We start from the raw sequence: 23946 nt of genomic DNA, 5'->3' as shown, positions 1-23946 counted from the left end.
ATTAGAAATCAAAACTGTAGTTTACACTGAGTGGGGAGAGTGGGATTGACAACAAAGGGATACAAGAAAATTTCCTGGTGGTGATGAAAATACTCTGTACCTTGTTTTACATGATGGTCTGTGTGGATACACAGATTTTCAAAAGTAACAAACTGGCTGGGTGCAGTGGCTCACACCTGTAATTTCAGCCTTTGGGAGGCCAAGGCCAGACGATTTCTTAAGGACAAGAGTTTGAGACCAGCATGGACAACATAGCAACACCCAGTCGCTACAAAAAATAAAAAATTTACCAGATGTGGTAGCATGTGCTAACCACTAAAGTCCTAACTACTTGGGAAGCTGAGGCAGAGGGATCACGTGAGCCTAGGAGTTCAAGTTCACAGTGAGCTACGACCACACAACTGTACTCCAGCCTGGGCAACAGAGCAAGACCCTGTCAAAAACAAAAACAAAAATAAAAACCCAAACACCTAAAAACCTTCACAAATGAAACCCTTAAGAGGTATGAATTTTATTATCTATAATTTATAGCTCATTTAAATAAAATGGCCTAACTTTCCCTTTAGACCCCAAGCCAGAGTCTTGCATGGGTGTCAAGGAGTGGCCTAATCAGTTCAGCCCAGCCATAGGCTCAGGAAAGGAAACACTTTCCTGCTCCCTGCCTTATATTATACAATCCCCCATTTTAATGTACTTTCCAGGATTTCCCTCACCCTTTCTCTGTCTTTTGGATTAAAACAACAACAACAATAAAACAAAATCCAGGAAACCCAACATAGAACAACCAGCTCAATAAGGAATCCACTTGTCTCCAGACACTGTACCCCTCTCCTGTCTCCATTTCAGCAGCCACATCCACATTCCTGGAGGAAGTTCCCCTGCTTCCAGGCTACTTCAAGGCGCATGATGTTGATTGAGCATCTACTATGTGCCAGACCTTGCTTTACTAAGGCTGCCTCTTCTTTTCAAAATAATCCTGAGAAGTAGATGTTTTTACTGCCCCCCAATTCCAGATTAGTGATCAACAAGGGGAGGTAATATAATGTCCAAAAGTGATGTTTTTAGTTTGATCCAGCTTGCCATAGCAAAACATCATAAACAGCAGAAGTTTATTTTTCTCACTTCTTGAGGCCGGGAGGTCCAAGATGAAGTGGCATCACACTCAATGTTTGGGGAGGGCCTGGTTCCTACTCATAGGCCGATGCCTTCTTGATTAAGCCTCACTTGGTGGAAGGACCTAGCTGATTCTCTGGCGTCTCTTTTATAAGAGCACAGATCCCATTTTACTCTCATGAAGCCATGAAGTCACCTCCTAAAGGCCCCAATACCATCTCCTTGAGAGTTAGCATTTTATCCTGTGAATTTGGGGGTGGGAACACACACATTTAGACCGCAGCAGGTGACATTAGGTTAAGAGGAGGAGGCGGGCTTAGAACAGTGATTGCAAAACCTCTTAGAATTTAAGACCCCTTTCCTTCCAAGGCCTGAAAGGCAGACAGGCATTGGAGATACAGGTGAGTATAAAAGGGGCAGAGCTCCTCACTGGGCCATGCATTTCATGCCCAGTCGCTAGAATTTAAGTCAACCGAGCCCTCATACACCCAGGCCGTCCCATGTTCTCTGGCTCATCTCTTCTGGTAGCTTAGAAGTCGCAGCCTCAGGGAGGCTTCTTTTTGGTGCAACTTAGAAGGAAGCAAGTGGGAAATGCAGAAGTCTTTGCTTTTAGGATTCTGGCTCCCTGAGATCAGAGGAGTGGGTTCCCGTACGGGGGTGGCGAGGCACAGGGAGAAGCATTGGAGCAGACTCTGTGCGTGCGTGTGTGTGTGTGTGTGTGTGTGTGTGTGTGTGTGTGTCGGCGCGCCTGTGCGTGGAGGGGGATAGCTGTACCCAGCGCGAGGCACTGGGGGAGGAGGAAGCGGTACAGAGATCTGAATAATTGATTCTTCAGCCGCACCAGACGCCCGGGAGCGGGCGGAGAGCGTGGTTCCAACACCACGGACAGCAGCGCGCGCCGCCGCAGGCGCCCCCGTCGCCAGCCAGTCACCTATCCTGGCCTTATTTGCCGCCGTGCGCTCTCAGAACGGGTGGCCGCGCTCCGCGTCGCCGCTGAGGGACTGCGGGGTCTGTCTCAACCCACCTAGGAGAGAGGCTGCGCGCAGGAGACGCTTTCGCCCGCCGGAGCTCCAAGCCTCTTGGGCTTGCGCGGGGGCTACTGCGTCTCGCCGGCGGAGAACAAGTCCCTAAGTTGGTGTGGAGGGCGCCCCTGCCTTCCCCCTCCTCTTCCTCGGAGGCGACCGCAGCAGAAATACGCCCCGGGAACCCGGCTTTGCCAGTGCTGTGAACCAGGGTGTCCAGGCGCTCTCCGGACTCCCGCTGGGAAGTGGAGAGCCGAACGCCCTGCGCGGAGCTGGCCCCGCAGCGAAGGGCCCGGAGGGAGCTGCCTTTCCCCGCCCGCGCCTCTCTCGGCCGGGGACCGCGGGGATCCCCGGCCACACGCGCGCGCACGCTCCCACATTCACTCACACACATTCGCCCTCAAACACACCAGCCCGGAGCTGGGCTGCGGAGAGGGTGCTCCGGCGCGCTCAGAGGACCGGGCAGTTGCCGTCCGGAGTGGGGCAGGAAGCAGAGCTAGGACTCTTGGAGGGGAGCTCCTAGGGCTTGGCCGGATCATGGGACCGGGTGAGCGCTAAGAATCGCGGCCGCAGCCATCAGCCCTGGAGATGACCAGGAGCGGCCACTGCTGAGAACTATGTGGAGAGAGGCTGCGGTGAGTGCTGGCGCGGGACGCCGGGCCTGGAAGGCCCCCTTGGGAAGGGGGAGGTGGGAGGCCTGGAGAGGGAGGAAGCGGCAGGATCTCAAGAGGGTCGCTGCGTGGGAACGATCCACCTCCCTCGGGGAACCGGGACCGCGGGAGCCCGCGTCCTTCCCTCCCCCTCTCCTACTGCCGGCTCGTCGCAAACTCAGCCAGCGCCCCCCCACCCTTGTTACCTCCTCTTTCTCTCCCTACCCCCCTCGCTTAGCAGCTCCCGGTCGCACAACTCCCAGCAGCCGGCGCTGGGGAGGTGGTAGGGGGTGCGGGTGGAGGTGCCCAGTTAGCTTCTCGTGGGTTGCCAACCTGGGGCTCCCATTCTCCTGTGCACCCTGGAGTGGAGCTCCCGCTATCAGTCACAGGGGCTGAGGATCCGCACTGGGGGCGTCGTGGGCATGGGGCTTCAGCTTCCCCCCTCTTGTCTAGCCCCCCTGGGCGCACAGGGGGGCTTGTGAGCGCTGCAGATTGCAGCCTTCCCCTCAACCCTCCCTCCCCTCGCTGGTGGGCTGACCCTGCCTCTCCTTCTCTCCTCCGCCCCGGTAGAGCCCTGCTGCAGAGCCTCCGGCTGGGATAGCCGCCCCCCGTGGGGGCGATGCGGACAGCGCGGGACAGCCAGGGGAGCGCGCGGGGGCCGCAGCATGCGGGAACCCGCTAAACCCGGTGGCTGCTGAGGCGGCCGAGATGATCGTGCGCGCAGCGCGCCCCACTGCATCCTCGACCTTCTCGGGCTACAGGTACGTCCCAGCGGGAGATCAGGGCTCCGTGGGCCGGGGAGGAGGGAGACTCGACCGGAGGGAGAGCGGGAGAGGTGATGATCAGGCTAGAGAGGGGAGAGGGAAAGCGGGAGGGAGCCCAGCGGCGAGGCGCAGTAGGGGCACCAGGGGGCGCTGCGGCTCCGCGCTCAGCGACGCTCACCCAGGAACGCCGAGGCCGCTAGGAGTTCGCCTCAACTTCCCCCGGCTCCAGCAGCGCCCGGTCTGAGAGGCGCGCGTCAGGTCACGCGTGCACGACCGCGCTGGTATTTTCAGGTACGCGGGGCTGTGCACTTGCCGCCGTTCATGCGTGTGCCCCACCTGAGGACGTGTGAGGACTCCGGCTGGCAGTGGGCACCGCTTCAGCAGCCTGAGGAAGTGCGCAGAAAAGCGCGCGTGCCTATGAGCGTGTGCGGCCAACTGCCCACGTGCACCTAAGACTTGGCAACAGCGCCCGCAGTAGAAAGGCTAGGGAGGGGCTGTACAGTCCACGTCCGTCTGGGAGCTTCTTGGGAGCCTACCTTTCCCCCTACGCACGTTCTTTGCCAGCTCCCACGCGCTGGCCCGCGGGGGGACGCGCCTACTCTCCAGAATTCAGCACTGCACACGGCGCGCGTGAGAGAGGGTGTGTGTGTGTGAACATGTGTGTGTGCATGTGCTTGTGTGCACGCGCGCGTGTAGGGGGTGGGTCCTGGGCCTACTTGCAGTTGAGTGAAGGACTCTTCACGGTCCCTCGGCGCGAGGTGGGGCGAACCCCAAGTTCCCCCAGGCACCGCGGAGCCTGGGCCCACCAGGCAGCGTCCTCACTCCCAAGCACCTGGGAGTGTACTCTGCCTGAGAGGAGCCGGGTCTGTAGTTGGGGCTGGGCGTAGAGCAAAGTGTGTGGCGCACGCGACGGGCTCGCAGGGGGCGGCGTCAGCCAACTAGCTCCACTCTCAGGCCTGGACGCGGGGTCTGGGCGCCGCCTCCGCACGCCCAGCCGGGTCTGTAGTTCGCTCCGCGCCAGCAGGGGGCGGGGTTGATAACTTGGTCCTCACTATCCCAGGTGGGAGGGGTTGGGTGGAGGGTTTATTCTGTGCACCTACGAGCTTGGTGGGGTAAAGAACGCGCGCGGCGCTTAGGGTCTGTGGCCCTTAGCGAACCTGGGGAATGCGGTGTGGGATATGGACAGAGTTGGGGATGAGGAAGCGCCTGGAGACAGGGGATGAGGAAGCTGGATGTGAGAATGGGCTGGGGGATGCAGAATTAGCTCGGATTGGAGTTGTAGAGAGAGTTAGAGACGGATAGAGGGACGTGGATGACGTCGAGGATTGGGAATGGAGTCTGTGATCCCAGCAGCCTATCCAGCTGCTGAGTTCCATCCCTGGCTCATAGAGCAGGGGCCCCGTTGGTAATCCCTTCCTTCTGGTCGTCTTGCTCACCGCGGCCCTGCCTCTCACTCTTCACTTTGCAGGGACCGTCAGTGGCGACTATGGGCAGAGTGGGCTATTGGACCCTGCTGGTGCTGCCGGCCCTTCTGGTCTGGCGCGGTCCGGCGCCGAGCGCGGCGGCGGAGAAGGGTTCCCCCGCGCTGAATATTGCGGTGATGCTGGGTCACAGCCACGACATGACAGAGCGCGAACTTCGAACCCTGTGGGGCCCCGAGCAGGCGGCGGGGCTGCCCCTGGACGTGAACGTGGTAGCTCTGCTGATGAACCGCACCGACCCCAAGAGCCTCATCACGCACGTGTGCGACCTCATGTCCGGGGCACGCATCCACGGCCTCGTGTTTGGGGACGACACGGACCAGGAGGCCGTGGCCCAGATGCTGGATTTTATCTCCTCCCAGACCTTCATCCCCATCTTGGGCATTCACGGGGGCGCATCTATGATCATGGCTGACAAGGTAAGGCCAGGATCTGATGCCCTGCCAGAACCCGGGAAGCCACCAGCTGCAAGGCAGCTGCTGCAGGTCCTCGGACACCCCTAGAATCTGTCTTGATGTGAAGTAGGGGTGGGGGTGGGAGAGTCGTGGCAACTGGCCCAGGTCTTGCCTCTCCAACCCAGAAATGAATGGAAATGCCTTTTGCCTTGTTTCTGAAAATGGTGTACACAGGAGCACTTTGGTGTGGGTGTTCCAGGAAGAGCTCAGAAAACTGAGAAGTAGGCTGTGGGGTGGTGGTGGTGGTGGTAGCATGTTTGGAGATTTACAAGTACCGTGGGGCACAGAGGTGGGCCCAGGAGCACTGGAGATATATGGTTCCTGTTTCCACAATGCCAGTTTTACCTGATTATTTTTTGGGAAAATGTCCATTTTATCCTTTTATGGTAAGTGACTAAAACTATTTCTAAAAATTATTAAATGTGGGTAGGTTCTGGAAGAAAATGCAAAGTTTTTAGGTAAAGCACAAAAGGGCAGAAAAAATGTCATGCTTCCTCCGACTCTGCAATTAGAGGAACGGAGGTAGGGAGTTTGAGAACCCTGGGCCAGAGGAGCGGAGGAGATACCCCTTCCTCAAGGGGAGTGGGTGGGAGTGGAGATAATTAACTCCAAAGCCAGAGCATGGAGGGCCTGGCATTTTCCTTACACGTTCTCTGTCTGGGGCTCCAAGGCCCTCAGATGAAAGAGTTGGCTCCTGAACAAAGATGGGTCTTGGTGCTAAAGTTGGAGGGTCTCAAAATGCACGAAAGAGTGTAAAAAAGTCTGTTGACTTCGAATGAGAGAGGGTCTTTTTTTGTGGACAGCCTGGGAGCATCGGTTTGGAGAAGAAGGGAGAGAGATTGAAGATTTGAAGGAGAAGTTAGGACAGCTCGGTTTGGGAATTACACAGAAGTGGAGGGAAGGAAGAAGGCTGGAAGGAAGAAGTAAAGTGAGGAATAAGAAAAAAGGGAAAGATTGGAGTTGTGTGTGTACTGTCCTCTAAGTCCTGAGAAAGGATTGGGAGTTCAGAAGGGGAGAGTAAGTGTACTTGTGTGCCACGGTCTCTAGCCCTGAGACCTTCTTGAAGAATGTTCCTTAGATGGCAGGAGATATTCTAGTGGGGTGAGCAGACATTCACTGTAGCACTTACCTTTTGATGCTCTCAAAGCACTTTTATATTCATCACATCAGCTTTTGCTTCTGTTTCAGCAATTCCCATCAGCTCCTTTGGGAACCGTATTAATTCTTTCGGGTCTCCTGGGCTACAGCACATTCAGCTGAAGCACACAATTGATGCAGTATCTTATTAAACATTCATTTTAAATGGTTTGCAGCCTAGCAGAATTCTTGTGTGTGGTTGAGCGTTTTCCCAGTCACTTCTCAGTTTTGGGGGGCTCCTTTCTGGGAAGAAGATAGTAGGGACTAGCCATGCTCTGCCACCACTGACAATTTCAGAACTGGAGAGGACCTTCGGGTTTCCTGGAGCAACCTGTAACTTTCAGATGAAGTGACTGAGCCATAGGGGAGTTAAGGGACTTTGCCAAGACCACATAGTGGGTGATGTAGCTAGGTAGCTGAATTTCTGGTCCCAAGCTGTGATCTTCCATTCCACTAAATCAAGCCCATACTTTAATGATGTCATCCATCTTCAGGAGGGCCAAGGAACCAGTCTTGTTTTGTGGGAGGGGCTGAGCATGGAGAGCTGTGATGAATCACAGCCTAGAGGGCTTTTGTATAGGAGGGGCCAATCTTCTAATGAAGGCATTGAGGAAGAACAGCCGGTTTCCAGCCAGGCCTTGCAGTGTGATTTTGGGATTTAAATATTACCACAGATCCCTTCTTCCTTCTTGAGTTTTTCTGAAGTAGCTATAGACAAGAAACAGTAGCCGTATTGAAAGTGAAATTTCTGGATCCATGAGGGTTTGGCACAACCCATTGGAGAAATCTGGGAAAAGCTGAATTGGAAAAGGTGGTATGAGATGGGGAGGTTCCAGGTAGGCTTTGGCTCTTACTTCTAAGTCTCAGCCGATAGGTGTGTGGCTCAGGCTCTCATGTGATGCATTAATCCAACTGTAGGCAGAGAGAAGTAGGAAGAGTGTAGGGTCATGGATAGGAACCCCCTTGATAGGCAGGGACCTTGCCTGCTAGTGAATCTTGACCCAATGAATGGCAGGCTCTGACCAGCTAGACCAGCAACTGTTCTTCCCTTGAAGGAGGCATTAGAAAGAAGGTTCTGAGAAGTCCAGGGAGTATGGGTGGAAACATTCTTCTCTCCTCTGTGATGAAATTGCCTTTTGGGGATGTGGACCAAAATGTGACCTCACTTAAGGGTAAGAAGAGAAAAGGAATCAGGAAAGGACAAGAGGAAGATGAGAAAAGACATTTCCAGAGAAATGAAGAGCAGAGATTTAAGAGGAGTTGGAGACAGAAGAATGAAAGGGTCCATTAGTTCAAAAATGCGGGAGGGGATTTGATACTCCCTATTGTTGTTGGGACTTTCAGAGTTGGTCTTGGAGAGATTGGCCCCTCTCTGTGATTCTGGTGGAACTCTAGGGAGATAAGGCAAGGTGGCAGGGAAGCAAAGAGCTCAGTGGAGGTAACATCAGGGCATATGTCTAGTCCCTATGTGGAACGGTGATATTGAGAGGAGTTGGGTGATATTGAGAGGAGTTGGGTGATACTGAGAGGAGTTGGTTTAAAAGGTGGTATTTTGAGACACTGGGGATGTGTTTAGAAAGGAGATTGTCTGAGATGTGAACATCCCTTCCTTCCATTAGTAACGTATGTAGATGGCTTGTGCTTCTGCCACCTGTTTCATTTAGAGCTGAACATTCCGTTTATTTGGCTCCAAAGAAACAGTCATGGTGCATTGCTTAAAACTCTGCCTAGCCTGGGTGTGCCAATGGTATTATGACTACAGCCTCAACCACCCTAGATTGATAAGACCTCTGCCTCCTGATAAAATGATGTTGATTTGGTAAAGCCACCCAGAACACACTTTTGTTATTTTTACTTCTAAATTGGCAACATGATAGTGTCCCTGCCGATAAGAAAGGTAGTCAATTTGGTTATCAGTTAAAATGAACACACACACTTTTTTTTTTTTTTAACCCTTCTCTCTGTCTACTTGACCCTTAAAGAAAACAACAAAGCCTTATGACAATCGAAATGTCATGCAAATGTGGCAGATTTTTGTGGTGTTAATTTAATTTACAACTGAGGTGTTAATGTTTTGCTTGCATTGTTGGGTGGTCTTGCAATACAACTAAATTAGAGGTGAAAATAAGGCTGGTTGAGGTGGTTCACGCCTGTAATCCTAGCACTTTGGGAGGCCAAGGCGGACAGATTACCTGAGGTCAGGAGCTGAAGACTAGCCTGACCAACATGCTGAAACCCCATCTCTACAAAAATACAAAAATTAGCCAGATGTGGTGGCAGGCCCCTGTCATCCCAGCTAATCAGGAGGCTGAGGCAGGGAGAATTGCTTGAACCCAGGAGGTGGAGGTTGCAGTGAGCCAAGATTGTGCCACTGCACTCCAGCCTGGGCGATAGAGTGAGACTTTGTTTCAAAAAAGAAAATAAATAAATTAATTAATTAAAGGTGAAAACAATGCTCGATGTAGATAAAGTTCTAATCTTATCTTGGCTTGGCCATTTTGACCCTGTCTAAGTGAAATACACTCCAGCTGCAGTAATAGTCCCTTGTAAGCCCAGCATATGGGTTAGATCTTTACACTTCTACTCAGTGTCCTCAACCCCTCTCACCCCCCACCACTTCTCTCCTTATTCCTAACTGCTCCGTGCAGAAAAAGACGAGGCTCAGATTTTAGCTATATCCCTCCATGCCAGTTATCACTTAGGTTTTGTTTTCTATGTTATTTCTATGCAAACCTCATCTGTCCTACTAGAGTATAAGTCGTTTGAGGGCAGATTTTTTAAAAAAAATAACTGTGTTTATCTGTGTATGTGTATTTGACATAACAAATGTTTCTCTCCTCCACAGACATATAAAAATAATGTCTTTTCACTGTAGAGCACTTAGGAAGTACCTTAAAATTTAAAGAAGATAAAAATCTCTCTCCAAATCCTATCACCATAGGTAAACACTACTGACACTTTGGTGTATTTCCTTTTATCTATTTAGTCTCATGGTCAGGATTTTATAGTATATATGGTTTTTCTTATTGTGCTTTGCCCTCTGGGGACTTCCTTAGAGGCTTCAAGATTTTCTTTAATTCTGGAAATACCTCAACTGCTGTTCGTTGGATATTTCCTTTCCATCATTATTTCTATTCTCTCTGTCTGAATATATATGCATATATATAGTCACGCGTCGCTTCATGATGGGACACGTTCTGAGAAATGCACGGTTAGGTGATTTAATTGTGAGAACATCATAGAGTGCTCTTACACAAACCTACATGGTATAGTCTGTTACACACCTAGGCTATGTGCTATAGCCTGTTGCTCCTCGGCTATAAGCCCCTACAGCATACTCTACTGTATAAATGCTATAGTAAATATTGTATGTAACTGTAATACAATGGTAAGTATTTGTATATCTAAACATATCTAAGCATAGAAAAGGTACAGCAAAAACTTAGAATGCTGGTCTTATGGGACCAGCATTGTGTACTTATGGTCCATTGTTGACCTAAACCTCCTTATCCAGCATATGACTGCACTATATATATATATATATATATATATATATATATATATATATATATATATATATATATATGTCATTTCTCAATCAATTCTCCATGCATCTTAAGTTGTTTTTCTTTTTTCAGTTCTCTGTACTGTGTTTGGGAAGGTTTCCTCAGTTCTGTACTCCAGTTAACTACATCATTTCATTTGTGTCTGGTCTATTTTATTTTAGAAAGAAGCAGCATGGATGTTCTATTATTTTGACTATCAGTTGAGTTATGGATTTCAACAAGGATATACTTTATTTCCAAGATAATAATTGGTCCCTTTTTTTACTTCCCTGTTTTTTTGCTTTATAAATAACAAAAAACTATTCTCATTTTGTGCATGTAACTCCCTCCCCTGTCCCTTCAAAGATTAAAAAATATGTATTATAAAGTTCTTCTCTGATTGCTCTAGCATCTTTGTTTCTTCCATTGTGAATTCCTTCATTTGTAGAGTCAGTTAGTTGGATGTTCACATGTTCTTTAATTTTTGTTTGTGAACTTATTTTCAAGGCAACTTTGTGATTACTTATGCCCTACATCTGTGAGGGTGTGTGCTTTAAGCCAGAGCCCATGTCAACAGCTCAGCTTTGTACTCTCTTCCCATTCTACACTGCCTGTGGTGCAGGCTTGGGAGTCCGTCTCATGTAGGTGACTTCATTTTGGCTCCTTGACACAGATGGGGTCCTGCTTTTTGGCTGTGACTATTGGTGGATGGTGCGGATGTTCCAGCGCCATCCACAGCTAGCAGCATGATTCTAGGTCCACTTCTTCCCCTTTTTCCCTGGATGGACATTGACACTTCTGTTCTCACGGCTCATATTGGACCTACCCTCTATTGATTATGTGGCTTTGATTCCTACTTGAAACCCTAGAGTCCCGTCTTTCAGTTCATTTATTTTTAGGGATTGCTCTCTATTTTTGATCTGTAATTCACTTTTCTTATTTCCAAGCAATACTATGTAAATTTAAAAATAACTAAAGATTTCTTTATAAATTCTATGTCTTAGGAGCAGAAAAGGAAGGTTACTGAGTGTGTTCACTCAGCTTTTGACCCAGTTTTATTTCACAACCTGCTTTTATGTATTTTTTTAAGCTTGATTATGTATTCTTGGAATTTTCCTTTATCACTACATAGACTTCTCAAACTTGATTTTCAATGGCTGCAGAGTGTTCAGTTCATACCACAATTATTTTAACCATTTCTCTCTTTTTCCACCATTAATAAGATTCATTTGTGCTCCATAGGGGCATCTCCTTTTCGGCACCTTGCACTTGTCCTGCCCTTTGCGTTTGTTACACAGTAAATGTTTGTTGATTGAATGAATTAAGCCATTGGCTCTGATGCCAGCTTGTTGGAGCTTCCGGATGAACATATCACAACATGGTTCAGGGCATTCGTGCAGTGTTTGTTCCCTCAATGCTGACTGATTTCATAGGTATTTGCCATTTTTTTTCTTCTCTCTAGTAGGCAGATAATTACCAGCCATCCTAAGGATTAACATAAATTGGGGGGTTACATACAAAAGGCCTGTAGAGAACTGCTGAGTAACAGCTCATCAGCAGGAGGTGAAAGTTGGTGCTCTTGTAACCTGGCAGCTCCACAGTTTGGATGCGAGTGACAGGCCTTCCCATTAAACACTGAAAGCTCTCGAAAAGGGCAGACGCGCAGATCGGAATGTTGGTGGAGCCCACTCAGCTCCTGCTAAAGAGGCATCAGGTAGTTCCTGGGAGAGTGGGGAGACCTATCTTTAGTCTTTTCCATGAGGCATGTCAGATGCGATCATCAACACCTCCTCACATAAGTCATCAGAGACCAACAGGCATCCTCCCAGTAGCGTGACTCACATTCCAAGTAGCCGTCAGGGGTTGCTCGTAATTGTTTGGGCCCTTAAGAGCTGTGGTCTGGTGGGTTTGGAGGGGTGTTTATCTTATTTGTCATGGCCTCAGATGGAAAATGCTACTGTAGGCAGAGTGAGTGGGGAATGAGAGAGAAAGAGGGCTGTGCAGAAGAGAAACAGGAACTGAATCTCTGGTTTGTGATAGAGAGTTGGTAGCTTCTGATAAGACATCACATAAATGAGACATTATAAGGCTATTAATTGGTGTCTTTTGTTTGTCCTGCATCCCGCACCCTTGATCTTTCAAATCCTAATTCTTTGCCAACGTTTTAAAGTTGCCAACGTTTTAAAGACATCCCATTGAAAAGAAAATCCAAACTTCATGCTGCTTTGAAACAGTCAGAAGGCCTGGCCACACTGGCCCTGATGCCCCCCAATGCCAACAGTTGGCTGGAGATGAATCTCATCCTCCACCCCACCCGCCACGATCCCTGCCCTCCCATTGCCATCCTGGGACAAGACAGGTGCCCTTCCTTTCTTAAATTCCCAACAATCACTTCACTTCACTCATTTATGTTACATACACAGTGTCCTGAAGGCACTGGACTGTGAGGCCTATGATGTAGGTGAGGGAAGTAGCTCTTCTAGGGGCTGCTCCTGGGTAAGATGGCAGATCTATGGCGTGTATGTGACCATGGATGCCATGTTCACTGCTGCCATCATTAATCTCCTGTAACGCCTGGCCTTGTTGGGTCCACTGGCCTTCTCAACACAGTACTCCAGGCAGCCATGATGAATCAACCTGAGTTGGAAGATCTAAGAAAACCTTGGACAAAGAGTCTGAAGAATGAAATTCAATTTCCAAAAATACCTGTGTGACCTTAGAAAAAGCCCTTTACCTGTCTGAACCTCCGGTTCTCCTGCAAAATGAGGATTTGGGACAAAATTATCACCAAGATCTCTTCCAGCTCTGAAAATTTTATGCCCTATCAAGGAAAGATTGGCAACAAACATACCAAAATATGAATAGCAGTTATCTTTGGGGTGGTAGACTCATGGCTGCTTTAATCTTTTAAAGAATGTCGTTATCAAGTGGTTAACATATTGTACTTTGAGTTAGATTGCCTGAATTTAAATTCAGGGATTCCACCTCTTGCTGGCTGGGTGATCATGGGGAAGTTCTTTTTTTTTTTTTTTTTTTTTGAGACGGAGTCTCGCTCTGTCACCCAGGCTGGAGTGCAGTGGCCGGATCTCAGCTCACTGCAAGCTCCGCCTCCCGGGTTCCCGCCATTCTCCTGCCTCAGCCTCCCGAATAGCTGGGACTACAGGCGCCTGCCACCTCGCCCGGCTAAGTTTTTTTTGTATTTTTTAGTAGAGACGGGGTTTCACTGTGTTAGCCAGGATAGTCTCGATCTCCTGACCTCGTGATCCGCCCGTCTCGGCCTCCCAAAGTGCTGGGATTACAGGCTTGAGCCACCGCGCCCGGCCGGAAGTTCTTAATATCTTAAGCCTCAATGTCTTCATCTCTAAAATGGGAACAATAATAGCATCCACTTTATAGAGTTGTGAGATTTAAATGACATCATGGATATTAGTCCATGTCTCAGTGCCTACCTTATAATAAATGCTTATTACAGGAATGCTATTGTTATTGTGTCCATATTTTGTAGTTTTTATTTTTCTCCAGTGTACATGTACTTTTTAATAACCAGAAAGAGTGATTAAGGATGATGTGGTTACATGAGGGTATGCTCTGCAAGAAACTGGGAGTGAATCCCACAGAACTGTCAGAAGTGGAGGGTCTAACGTGAAATGATTTATATTTTCTCAACGGGGAAAACCAGAAGCTTCCTTTGCCTTTGTAGGACTTGCTGAGAGTTTTATCCTGGCAAACCAAAGCTAAATGTGGCCGGCGTGAAAGTGATCGTAGGAGAAGACTATCTCATTGACCTTTGCACTAAATGACTCCACCAAGTGGACCATATGTTTGCACGGGGCTTAGGGATTTAGAGTGTGGACATATACAGTTTCTCATTTTGTCTCTGCCAAGGATTAATAACTCAGTGATAGCCTGGGGAACCTGGCAGCTCCAAAGGTATTTGTTTAAAGAATCTCTATTTTCAGATGAGGAAATAAAGGATCTGGGAATTGCAGTAATTTGTGCATTGTTCAAAGCTGTAACTGGAACCTAGAGCTTTGGCTTCTTACTCTTATTCTTTTGCTTTTATTTTATTGCCCTTTCAAGTTAATGACTACGAATCCATTTGGTTTAGGGAAGGGGTTCAGATTCAAGATAAATAATAGATTGTGATGTTCATATTGTGGTTGTCTTGACTAAAAGGATTAAGATATTGGATGATGGAATTAAAATTCAAAACTTCAGATTCAAGTAATGGAGCCACGCTAAAGACTGCACTGGAGGTTCCCTCCATACCCTGCTCTGAGGTTAAATGACAAAGAAAAATTGTATGTATTAAAGGTGTACAACACAATTTTTTTTTTTTCTTAAAAAAAACAGGGTTTCACTCTGTTGCCCAGGCTGGAGTGCAGTGGCATGATCATAGCTCACTGCAGCCTCAACCTCCTGGGCTTAGGTGATCCTCTCGTCTCAGCCTCCCAAGTAGCTGGAACATAGGTGCATGCCATGATATCCAGCTAGTTTTTAATTTTTTGGTAGAGATGGGGGTCTTACCGTGTTGCCCAGTCTGGTCTCGAACTCCTGGACTCAAGCAGTCCTCTTCCCTCGGCCTCCCAAAGTGCTGGTATTACAGGCATGAGCCAAAATGATATTTTGATATACATGTAAATGTGAGATGATTGTCACAATCAAACTAATTAACATATCCATTACCTCACATGGTTACCTTTATTGTGTGATGAGATTACTTAAGATGTACTATCTTAGCAAGTTGCCAGTGTACAATACATTTTTGTATTGTCACCATGGTATCACCAGTCACCATGCTATACATTGGGTCTCTAGAACGTATTTACCTTATAACTGGATGTTCGTGCCTTTTGACCAACCTCTCTCAATAGTTTTAAGAAGAATTTTCACTATTGCAGAAAGGGGGATATGAGACTTTCCAACGCACTTAGTCACAATGTGGCTGCCTCGGTTCCAGCTATCACATCCAACTCACTTGGGAATGGTTTTTACAAGGGTCATGAACTGGTGTACCGCACACTGAATCTGGCTCATAGATGCATTTTGTTTCACCAGTACAGCATTTTTAAATGCTGAAATTTTAATGTCTTTAGACAGGCATGCATTTTCAAATTTGCTACAGCCGCCCCCACTCTGTTATCCCATATCTAGGGTGATTCATACATTTATGTTAATGATATGGTTTCTGTGAGTATTTGAGATCATGGTACTCAAATACAGACTTCATATTTGTTTGCTTGTTTGTTTTGTATTGACCAGAAGCTCAGCAGATCCTAAGTGGGGATATGTGGAGGCCACATATCTAGATATACATGTGGAGGCCACATATATTGTGGCCTTATAAAAAGTGGAGGCCACATTTATAGAAACATAATGTTTAAATCAAGGGAGGTGATAGCTCCGTTATACCTCTTGTGTTGTTTGGAGCGCTTTCAGGTGCAAGTAACAGAGTATTTGACCAACAGTGACTTAAACCATTAAAGACATTCAGTTTTTTGCTTAGTAAGGAGCCTCAGGTCTAGCTTAGTGACTTAATGTCCTATTGAGGACTCAGATCCTTCCCATTCTTCTACTTTGCCTTCCTCAGCTGCTGGTTTATCTGAGTCACAATGTGGCTGCTTCTGTTCCAGCCGTCACGCCTTCACCTCCTGGCATTCAGAACAGGAAAAAAAGGGAGAGAAAACTAAGCCTTCTTCTAGGGCCTCTCTCCTTTCATTGGAGTGGACTTCCTCTTACATTTCAGTGGCCAGAACTGGGTCACATTCCCACCACTCAAACAACAATGATAGAGATCCAGGATTCCTCTCTGAGAATGGGTAATTGCCACTGAGCAAAATTGCTTCTGTTAGCAAGGGTGTGGGGTGATGCCTCAGTGGTACAACTAGTGATGTCTCCAGCAACACTAACACCATTATATGTAGAATTGCACTTAGTTCTGAGGAGTAATATCTAAAGATGAATGTTGAAAAATTGCAATGCATGCAGAAAAAGGGCCTTTAGGATTGCATAGACTCTAAATGAAATATGTTAAGAGTTTCAGAAGAAGCATTTAGGGATGTTTAGCCTGGAGAAGGGAAATCTCAGAGGGGATATGGGAGTAGTGTTCAGATACCCCATGAGCTGTTACAAGGTAGAAGGTTAAGTTTTAATTTTGTTATTGTTTTTCTGGGGACAGACATGAGAGTGAAATAATAATAATTATTATTATCATTGTTATTATTTGAGACAGAGTTTTGCTCTTATTGCCCAGGCTGGAATGCAATGGCACGATCTCAGCTCACTGCAACCTCTGCCTCCTGGGTTCAAGTGATTCTCCTGCCTTCCGAGTAGCTGGGATTACAGGCATCTGCCACCACCATCAGCTAATTTTGTATTTTTAGTAGAGATGGGGTTTCACCATATTGGCCAGGCTGGTCTTGAACTCCTGACCTCAGGTGATCCACCTGCTTCAACCTCCCAAAGTACTGGATTACAGGCATGAGCCACTGTACCTGGCCAAGAGTGAAATTATAAGGAGTAAAGTTTCATCTTGATATGAGGAATAAGCTTCGGCAGTTAGCTCTCTAACAGAAGACTGTGAGGTGTCATGGAATAGGAAGGATATGACTGAGCTAACAGTGACTGTCTGTCCCTCAGGAACGGAGTGGAAAATTGGGCTTGCAAGGTTGGGTTGGGTCACCTCTGAGGCTCTTTCTTATTCAGACACTCTGTACCTCTCAAATCCTTGATTTAAAAAAAAAAAAAAATCTCCAAGCCTTGGTGCTTTAGGCCGAGCATTTGACTGAAAACCAACATCCTCACTTTTTCCAAATGTGTGAGTAATTCAGTATAAATTTGCCTGGCATGGAGGAGGAATTTATAATCCCTGCATCATCACCTCAAGTTACCAAAGGACTTTACATTATCGTGAAGGTAGAAGATATTTGAAAAGCAGGAAACATATGTATATATCAACTCTCACACACATATATAAATATAAACATAAGTAGGTCAGCCGGCGTCATATTTACTAGTGAAAATCTTTTTGGCTAAGAAGCTCATCTACAGAAGACAATGTTTAGAAAAATTGCCAATGATCTCGAAATGGGGTATTTTTGCACTTGCATCAGGTTAATCATTATTACCTAATAAAGTATTTTCAGCTTGTTCTGCACATCTTCCTGTAGTAATATGTTTGTATTCTAAACAGCCAGCCAGATTCCTCTCTGGTTTTTCAGTTGGCAAATTATTCTTTTTTGTCAATTGTACTCTCCTGCATTTGGAACATCTGCTTGTGGCAGAAAATGCTCTAGATACTATTCTGTTGTTTATTCACTTTTCCTATTCCTCCACATGCCCCTAAAGAAAAATGAACCTGAAATTGCTTTCCAAATGCTTTCTCTTTCCATTCAAATTTTGTAACTTTCCATGGGATGGCAATTGATATATTGTCTCCATTTTTTAAATTTTGAAATAGATGTTGATGTACAGAGTAAAAAAAAATCTAAATAATACAAGAGAGCATTCAGAGGAAGAGTTATTTGCTCCATTAATTCACTGCAGATCTTCGGACTCAGGTTCCCTTCCATGGAGGTGGCTGTGTTACCCATTTCAGGAGGGAAAATATTGATTGGAATGGCAGTTTATTTCTGTTTGTGATTTTTTTTTGCTGAAGTTGGCATATCAAAAGGATCTTCTCTTAAACTTCAATCCCTGACTTGAAACAGGTTGTTTCCATTGGTCCCTAATAGTGACTTTTTTTGCCAAAACAAAAATAAACTCACTCTAAAATGTAAGTTGTGATTTCCAAAAATCACTGACACCTTGAAGCTTGGCTCACAAACTCACTCAAGGAATTTAAGATAATTTGGGATGATCTGGGGGGAGTCAGGGACCACTTTAAAATCTAATGAAGACTATGGACCCTTCCAGGGGATTGAAGTTTAAGAGAAGATCTTTTCGATATGCCAACTTCAGCATAAACATGCAGTCAATATTATGTGCAATTTTGGGATCACAGACCCTCTGAAACCCATTCATAGACTTCCTTGGAATTCATTTATTTATTGGTTTATTAATACAGTTGATCCTTGAACAATGCAGGAGTTAGGTGCATTAAGCCCCATGCAGTTTAAAATCCACGTATAACTTTTGACTCCCCTTCAACTATAGCCCACTGTTGACCAGAAGCCTTACCGATAACATAGACAGTCAATTAATACCAATTTTGTATGTTATACATATTATATAGTAGCTTCTTAAGTACTATAAGTAAGCCATAGAAAAGAAAATCATAAGGAAGATCATGAGGAAGAAAATATGTTTGCTATTCAAATGGATGTGGGTCATCATAAAGGTCTTCATCCTTGTCTTCATATTGAGGAGGCTGAGGAGGAAGAGGAAGAGGAAGGGTTGGTCTTGCTGCCTCAGGGGTTGGCAGAGGGAGAAGAAATTAATGTATAAGTAGACCCATGCAGTGTGTTGTTAATGGGTCAAATGTATGTTCATTCTTCATACATTTCTTGGCTTTGTCCTTGGGCCAAAATGCTTTGTGGATGCATCTGTGATCAATTTGTTTCAGGATCTAGCTGGGGAGACTCATAATGCAAGTCCAGTATGATTGTATTCATGGGACCACGGGAATGCAGAGGAGGGGCAGCCTCATCCACAGGTCTGAGGGTCAGGATCTGGGGTCCAACTGGAGAGCTGGTCTAGCAGAGGCTGGTGTCCTGGGTTCCTGCCCCTACAGGTTGTCATCCCCCATGGCTGAGGATGAGCTGTAGAGGGAAGGCTGTCTCATGGAGAAACAGGAGTGAGTTCACAATCTAAGCCTTCCTCTCCTCTTAACCTGTTCCTCAAGGCTGCCAGTCTTGAGTGATGTCTTGATAGCTTCCAAATTCTCCTCTGGATGGCATTTCTTACCATCAAACATTGAGCTTTTTGCAGATTTCTGTTCTGTTGTCACAAATGGCTGAATGTCTCCTGCTCTATCTTGTCTCTTCCAATTAGGAATACCTGCCCAGGAAGAGTGAGTGGCATTTGAAATCCATATTTTCTTGCCAGTCTGCCATCCTAGGGGTGAAAGGAAAAGACATATTTTCCAGGCGAATTGTTTTAATGCTAAGATATCTGTAGGGCTGAGGAAATGTAGTATTAGCTGACTTGGGTGAATAGACTCAGAACCGTGTGAAGAAACTGTGGAGCTGTGGACAAAGGCAGGCTTGCTGTAGTTCTGGCGCTAGGGTGAGTGCATGACTTCCACGAATGGGATTTTGAAAATGGCAGGCCTTGGGTGAAGACCTCAGCTTCATGGTCAAATTTGCACTTTAGTTAAAAACAAATTTGCTCTTGGTTTTGCCTTGGTTAATTGATACTAGTTTTTCCTCTTCTCTTCTCCTCTCTTCTTTTTCTCTTCTCTCCCCTCCCCTCCCTTCTCCTCTCCTCTCGTCTTCTGTCTTCTTCTCTCTCTCCTTCTCTCTCTCTCTGTCTCTCTCCTGTTTAGCAGCATTAAAAAAATATTTTTATCATGGACCCACTGCTGGATCATTTTAAAGCAAATCCAAGACATCATTGTATTCATCAGTAAATATATCAGTATATATATGTATGTGTGTATATATATGTATATATATAAAAGATAAAAACTTTAAGAACTGTCAAAATAATCACAGCTAATGTACAAGTAATCTAATGCTTATGCATTTTAGAGGATTTTGTGAGAATCAGGGCAGTATAAAGAAAATAAAAATCACCTTTACTCTCACCATCCACAGACAACTGCTATTAACGTTTTGGTTTATTTCCCTCTAATCTGTTTTGCTATACCTTATTTACAAATATACACTATATAATTTTATAGATAGCTTGTAATTTGCTTAACATTTTATCATGAAACTTTCAAATTACTTGTAAATATTTTTATATTCTGTTTTCCATTCTGTGGATGTATCATGATTTACTTGATAATTTAGATTTTCCCCATTTTTTGCTATGAAAACCAACACCTGGTTTAAAATCTTTGTAATGAAATGTCTGCATCACAGGTTATTGGCTTTTAATAGAATCCATTACTGAAATTAAAGAATTTTAAAATTATCAATACAGAACCAATTAAGGTTCCATTAATTGGTTTCCAGAAAGATTGAACCACTGAACACTTCCAATAACTAAGTCTTAAAGTATCTCCATCACTTAACTCTGGCTGGCTCTTGAAACAGAACTTTTTCTGATTGGCTAGACAAAAAATATTATCTCATCGTTATAATTTGCATCTCTTTTATGACACCTGCCATGGAATATATTTTAATTTAATCATCGCTTTTATATTCCCTAGGTATTGCATATTTTAACTGCTTTGATATTTCCCATTGTGTAAATGGAAAACCTCAGAGAACAATGACTTCCAATATAAAGTACAGTGGAATAATTTGAATTTCTAAAAAATAATAAATATTTTGAAGCCTGGCAGGGAGTTCTATGATTACTCATTTTTCATCACCAGGCATTGCTCAACCGTTGTCTCTGTATCAATGTTGTTTCAAGAATTGCTTTAATATGTAAACTTTCCCAGCAGAAAATCATTTTATGGGACCCCACTGTTATGATTTGCCAGGAGTCTAGGTAGAGACTCATGTCCAAGTGGGCTGGAGTCATGTTCGTGTCCCAGGCTTTGTGGGGAATGGTAGGGATGGGAAGCCCTTGTTTGTTCCTTTCTCTAAAAAAGCAGAGGCAGGGTGAGGATGTGCGGGGTCTGTCCTGCAGACTCTGACCCAATGACAGATGAATAAAGTACACTGACGCACAGATATTCTGCTTTGCCAGTCCAGCTGAGTGTCCGTGCCACTTACAGACACTGAGGAAGGTACTGTACGGAGTCAGTGGCCATGGCCTCGACTTGCCAGTGAAACTCACATTTATTGAGTAAAGATTAATTGACAAAGGTTGTGAGTAAACACAGCGGTGGGTAACTAATCTGGTCACTCCCACCCCGGAGAGAGCCATCATGCACCCGAGAATGATCAAAGGTTGGTCTTAAGACCGCGTGAGTAAACAAGCTAGTTAGACAAACTACTCTGCCTTCCTTTGTACCCATTTTAAGCTATTTACTCAAGGTAAGGATTAGGTTGCCTTCAGTCATAACCTTACCTGAGACTTTTGCAAAAACCTTCAGGCCTTCCAAGAAGGCTTTTGGTTATTCTCTGTAACTAAAATTTTTCCCACCAGCCTGACTGAATCCCCACAAGGTTGTAACAGGAACTGCCTTGCGATAGGAAAGGGATATTGCCTGGGTGGCAGGGGGGCAGTAAAATGAGTTTTAAACAAAAGTGGGAGAGATTTAGGTTTGATATTAACGGCTGTGAGGAGTACTTAAAATATTTAACCACTACAGCATGATCACAGCTGAATCAGAATAGACACTCTAGAATCCCAGAGCACCTATTATGTGAGGTGTTCATCCTTTAGTGGCTGGTTATGGGGAGGTGGGGGGTTCCTGAGGGAGGGGCTGAGTGCCAGGGGGCACTTGGGGCTCCTGGAAGATGTGGCTATTCACAAGCAAAACGGAAGCATTTCAGTTTTTAAATAACCGGTTCTTCCGCACCAGTGCACACCAGCCAGGATATCAGCGAGCTCTCACGTGTCATTTGTGCCAGTGTGTATGCAGAAGTTTTCTCGGGGAACTGTCTAGAAAAGGATGCAGGATGGCTGTCTCCTCTGCCATACATTAGCCATGCCCTGAAAAAGGGAGGTAGGGCTGAGAGCATTTTAAAGATCTCTTTCCTAGAATTTGGAAATAGAAATGTGCTTCCTTCTAACCTTCCACCTTCTGAGCCTGTTGCTTTGGCTTGTCTCTTATGGGTTAATTTTCTAGCTGTCCGTCATAAGCATGCCTTTCTTCCATGAAAAGCACAGGAGCTGAAGCCAGCTGTCCATTCCACCACCCACTCCCCACTCCCATGTTCCCTGTCTTCTAGGGCAAGAGATTCCCAAACAATTCCTATTTTCATTGGGGTTGAATGAAGAGGCCTGTTTTAGTCTCTGGTTTTGGGGTGTGATGTGCTCATTTGCAGAAGCATAAAAATAATCTTGTAACTCACCAAAAAATACTCCACAGCCTAAATTAACTTTGTTAAAGATCAACTTTCAAAAGAGAGCCTTGGATGTGCCTTCGTGGGATCATGTGCTTAGTTTACTTGTAGAGTCTGTGTCTTCCTTCCCTCCTCCGAAGTTGGAAATCCTCCATCCCTGTCCTGGTTCATGGAGGTTTTCAAATGGGCTTCAGGAGAAAGAAGCACATTTCTGGTTTCATCTGAGGTTAGGAGAACCCTGTGATATGTTGTTTATTGCTTGAGAATGCACTGAATTGTATCTCTCTAAAAGTCCTATGTTGGGTCCTAATCCCCAATATCTCCGAATGTGACACTTTGGAGCTGGAGTCTTTAAGAGTAATTATGGTAAAATGAGGGCATGTGGGTAAGCCTTAATCCAACATGACTGGTGTCCTTATAAGAAGAGAAGATTAAGACACACCATAAATACACAAAGGGAAGACCATGTGAAGACACAGGGAGAGGATGCCCATCTGTAAGATATGGAGACAGTTTTCAGAGGAACAATCCTGCTGCTCTCTTGTCTTGAACTTCTAGCTTTGAGAACTGTGAACAAATTACATTTCTGTTGTTTAAACCACCTTTGCTGTAACAAAGACTGTGATACTTTGTTACAGCAGCCTGGGAAAATGAATACAGAGAGGTTGGGAGGTAGTTGGAGCTTAATTCCAAGCCTCCTCCTCACTCCTCTTCTATAACTGAGCCTCAGGGGAGTCATGACGCCTCAGCTCAGAACCCAGACTTCCAACTGCTCTAACACTGACTTTGTTCTTCTCATGTGGGCTCTCCCTTTCTGGACACTAGGCTCTTGCTTTGAGGAACTGAGTCCCTGTCTTAGAATCCTTCCCAAAACCCTTCTAGGACTTCCAGGTTCAGTGCTTCTCAGGAATTTTTACTCAAGTAGCCCTAGGGGGTGTGGTAGACAGAATCACGCCCCCACCACCCCCTCTTCCCCACCCAGAGACATCCACATTCTAATTCCTGGAACCCATGAATACTCACCTTATATGGCTAAAGGGACTGTGCAAATGTAATTAAATTAAGGATCTTGAAATGGAGAGACTGTTTTGGATTAGCCTAGGTGAGTCCAATTTATAATCACTCCTTATAAAAGGCAGGCAGGGAGGTGAGAGTCAGATAAGGAGATGAGGCAACAGAAGCAGAGATTGGAGTGATGCGCTTTGAAGACGGAGGAAGGGGCTGCAATCCAAGGCATGCCAGCATCCTCCAGAAGCTGGAGAAGGCAAGGAGATAGGTCCTCCTCTAGGGCCTCCGGAAGGAATGCAGCCCTGCCAACTGCTTGACCCATTTCAGACTTTGGACCTCTGGAGCCGTAAGAGAAAGAATCTGTGCTGCTTAGAGCCACTAAATTGGTGGTAATTTGTTACAACAGCAGTAAGAAGCCAATACAGGGAGAGCGTCTGATAAACACATGCTCTGCACATCAGGCTGTGCCCTTTGTGGCCTCTTCTCTGAGTTTTGTCTTAAACATTCATGCAGATTTTGGTTCGTACCTCATAATGTAACTATGATGGTACTAAGGTGAAATAATTTAAAACGACTTACAAGATATGTGTGTCCATTTTCCCCTTCACCAAATAGTCAAGTTGTATTAGTTCATTCTCACACTGCTAATAAAGACATACCGAAGACTGGGTAATTTATAAAGGAAAAAGGTTTAAGTGACTCA

At 45.8% G+C, this 23946-nt stretch overlaps 1 protein-coding gene across 2 annotated transcripts in view; it reads left to right on the top strand.

Annotated features, from left to right (window-relative positions):
* Positions 1-1916: 1916 nt before the first annotated feature.
* The window catches only part of GRIN2A (glutamate ionotropic receptor NMDA type subunit 2A), a 428650-nt gene continuing 406620 nt past the window's right edge, over positions 1917-23946 (top strand). For both annotated transcript variants that reach the window (XM_031658495.1, XM_031658494.1), the window contains exons 1-3: positions 1917-2770; positions 3356-3546; positions 5018-5449. In XM_031658495.1, coding sequence (XP_031514355.1) covers positions 5036-5449 — 414 coding nt within the window. In that variant the 5' untranslated portion in view covers positions 1917-2770; positions 3356-3546; positions 5018-5035. The remainder of the gene's footprint in view (positions 2771-3355; positions 3547-5017; positions 5450-23946) is intronic.

Source organism: Papio anubis, chromosome 18 (assembly GCF_008728515.1).
Source record: "Papio anubis isolate 15944 chromosome 18, Panubis1.0, whole genome shotgun sequence".
Lineage (NCBI taxonomy): Eukaryota > Metazoa > Chordata > Mammalia > Primates > Cercopithecidae > Papio > Papio anubis.
Note: the sequence above shows the minus strand (reverse complement) of the source record. Positions and strands in the feature narration are given on the sequence as shown.